This window comes from Lichtheimia ornata (genome assembly GCF_029851405.1).
Source record: "Lichtheimia ornata isolate CBS 291.66 chromosome Unknown scaffold00326, whole genome shotgun sequence".
In the NCBI taxonomy this organism is placed as follows: Eukaryota; Fungi; Mucoromycota; class Mucoromycetes; order Mucorales; family Lichtheimiaceae; genus Lichtheimia; species Lichtheimia ornata.
The window spans coordinates 1-3,409 of NW_026695645.1; the positions used below are offsets into that span (position 1 = coordinate 1).

The window sequence follows — 3,409 nt, forward strand, 5'->3', positions numbered from 1 at the left end:
CACGTCAAGGAGGCTTTTTTCGGTTACCAGACAATACAGTACACGTTTACTGAGACGCTGATGGACATGAAACAAGTATGACTGTGGGATGGATTATACACGTGTACATCATCGAAGGAAGTACATCACAGGATATCAAGGGCAAGAGGATGGTAAAGTTGAGGTATTCAAGGGTACGAACAATGGTTGTCAAGTATATGCGAGTTTCCAGCATAGCGTTGAATGTCCCCAGAATGTAACGTTTCTCGTATGGTTGATATATATGATGTATTGGAGTAAATGTATATGATATGAAAAAGAAATCTAAGGATGTGTGGCGGGTGTCCGGGCTAATACCAAGTATGGATTATACTCTGCGTTGGTGGCCATTAAGGGATGCATTGGCATTATCATGTTCTTTGAGCAAAGAGAAAACAGACTCCAATTTCTGGTTAACCTGATTGATGTATCGTGCTTTGGTTTCGTCGTAGTTGCGAACATTGACACGTGATGCGTGATTGTTAATGGATTGCATGATTGAATGGAACCTATGGATAATATCCTTGTTAAATGGTATTACCCTCCTGTGCTTTATGTTACCCACTTTGCAATAGCGCCTTTTAATTCAACCTCTCTTGTATTTGGCGTCGAAGCCGATGGGACAGATCTTGCTGGTGCTTTACCCTTATCAATACGTGTCGCTTGATGAGGCAGATTGATCATCTCGAGCCTGAACACAAGGAACATGTGCTTGCAGATGCCTTTACTGTTTCGGTAGTCTGGGCACGAGCAGCGTTCCATGACATTGCTTTTATCGTCAACAATGATGGTGTATTTGGTGCGAGGATTGGTAAAAGATCGTACAAGGATCCGCTTCACTGCAACTTGCAAGAGCAGATCTTCGGCTTCCTCCTCTATTATATAGGGTATCAGCCAAGTAACCAAAAGATGCATGGACATTCTATATGCAAGTATCTTACCAGGAATAGCATCGGCTTCTTTTTTGCGTGCTTTTTCGGATTGAGTCCAAACACGCTTTTGCAAACCATTGGATACACATACATGTGCAGTCATTAAGTCTCCAAGCACCGCTGTCCAAAGCACATAAACCAGCACGTCTAAACGCTCTTTTTTCAATGTTGGAATATACACGTTTTTCAAGCAACGGTGCCAGCTTTCCACGTAGTTGTTGGTATCCATACGATAGTTTTCCTATAATACTCCAATGAGTGTACGAGCCTTTTACATTCAAAATGTGTTACCTTTCTATATGCACGACACCACGTTTTCTTCTTCGGAATGTACTCCTCTTCAAAATAGGTGACAAGTTCACCTGAATCCCACTTCTCGCGGTTATTCCAAGCCCATGTCTTGAATTTACGGAGGGAGTCATTGTATTCGGCAACGGTGCGTGCATCCATAATTGCAATCATGTGATCAAGGGCAACCTTTCGATGCTCTTTAACCTGATCCTGATTTGCCTTGTTACCAGCTTCAGGCCGTACCTTGTACACAACATTTTTACGCCAGGCACGAAGAATGTGCCAATGGCATAAAAAGATCTTGGCATCATCACCATAGCTAGCCTTGATTGCTTTGATCTCCGTATCCGAGTTATCGATCATAATCGCACCAGGTGTGAACTCCATGTCGTCCCTCAACCAGTCCAACCACATTTTCACAGGATGATGTGTACTTGAGTTGGTAATCATCCAGCACACAGCAGCACCCTTTCCTGTAGCACTTGAGCGAACAACCAAAGTATAGAGGAAGCAATCATTCTTTTCTCCGTCGACGCAAGTTTTATGGGTGGCATCCATACACACGATTGCACCATCTTCTTTTGTCGCTATACGTGGAAGAGGATGTGTAAATACATTATTTAGGCATAAGTCGTATCTCATACCTGAAGCTGCCATGATGACATAAAGGCAAATAAGAACATGCCTTCCTGGATATCATCCATAGAATGGTATATGGAATACCCATCTTCGTTAGCAATCTTGTCACCCCACTGCTCAAGGCTTGCCTTTAGATCGCTCTTGTTGAATTTAGCACGTTTATCCATGCATGAACGCATAGCGTAATAAACTTGCTGGTAACCAATACGCAGGATGGCAGGGATACCATCACCGTCACCAGCCATAATATCCTTTAGGGACTTGTGATCAACACGAAGGACATTTTGAATACTGGCCCAGTTCATGTTTTGGTCAACCATATTGTGGATCATTTCACGCGCCTGACGACTAATAGGAGCCTTCTTGAGATCTTCTACTGATCCTGGGATATGGTTTTCATGTCTCCATCTATACTCGATGTGTACGACATCAGGTGATGACTCCAAACATTTAGCCTTAATCACCACAGGGCAGTTGCATGGGAGGTTATTCTTGCCGGTAGGCTCGCCATTACGGCTGCACAAAAAAATCTATATAAAAATGTGGTAAGGAACTGCTTACATGATATGCAAGCTTCAGCATTTTGATGTTACCCCATTGTAATTGGTGGTTGGATCAGGGCCTCTCTTAACACCAGCCTCTACACGCACGGTTTCCAATTCATCGCCATCCTTGTCTGATAAAGCGAATCCAGCACGATATTTGTCATTTTCAGTATCTTGAAAGGCGCCATACAACCGAAAGAAGTCTTTGTTTTTTTTAAACGCGTTGCCACTGGTACGATAGTAAAATGTGCATGAAGTGCGGCGTTCTTCATGAATGAACCAGGGGTAAAAATCCTTAGCTGCCATGGTACATCTATAGATGTCGTTTTCCGAAATATCTTTAACAGCACCCGTGGTCTGGTTGCGGATGAGATTAACAGCGTTGGAGATAAGGTTTGACATGCTTGAGCTACTTGTTTTTTTCGTGTTTAGTATTTACGTTCTTGCTCCCGATCTCACACAATCTCGCCATGCCGGTTTGCCATTGGGTTGGATCTTACAATGAGGTTGCGTTTTGCGATGGGAAATTTGTTTGTGCTCAGGAAAAACTTTGCAAAGATGTAGCTCGCATCGTGCAACCATGTTTTATTGTCGGCTAGCAGCTTTCAAGGACGTCTCTATACAGTATCTTATCATGTATCTACTGGTACCCAACATAACACCCACTATCCATTACTTCTTATCCATGTTTCATCACTCCTCGCATAAACTCTCGGCATGAAGAAAAACCAGCCATTCATACAGTATACTATAAGCATAGCAACCTTCCAATATTACCATAGCATCCATTTGGGTTTATTCTGGAACCTTATCACTACCATTACTATACCCATCCTTCATCCTACAGCTAAACCTCGTATAACACTCTATGTATATCGTCTCCTTGGCATGCCTTTCTTGTACAAGCTTTGGTGTATCCGAGAGCACAATAAAGCGTTTCCTACCGAAAAAAGTCTCCTTGACGTGCCTAAGCTCACGCTCGTC

The 3,409-nt window shown here is 42.9% G+C and overlaps 2 protein-coding genes across 2 annotated transcripts; both read right to left on the minus strand.

Annotated features, from left to right (window-relative positions):
- Nucleotides 1–346: 346 nt before the first annotated feature.
- Nucleotides 347–1,604, minus strand: O0I10_013212 (uncharacterized protein; the record flags this gene model as incomplete). Its single annotated transcript, XM_058493019.1, has 4 exons — nt 347–527; nt 584–893; nt 960–1,191; nt 1,242–1,604. 4 exons carry the CDS (start codon nt 1,602–1,604, stop codon nt 347–349), a joined length of 1,086 nt encoding a protein of 361 aa, XP_058336214.1.
- Nucleotides 1,605–1,879: 275 nt separating this feature from the next.
- Nucleotides 1,880–2,827, minus strand: O0I10_013213 (uncharacterized protein; the record flags this gene model as incomplete). Its single annotated transcript, XM_058493020.1, has 2 exons — nt 1,880–2,410; nt 2,474–2,827. 2 exons carry the CDS (start codon nt 2,825–2,827, stop codon nt 1,880–1,882), a joined length of 885 nt encoding a protein of 294 aa, XP_058336215.1.
- Between the last annotated feature and the right edge of the window lie 582 nt (nt 2,828–3,409).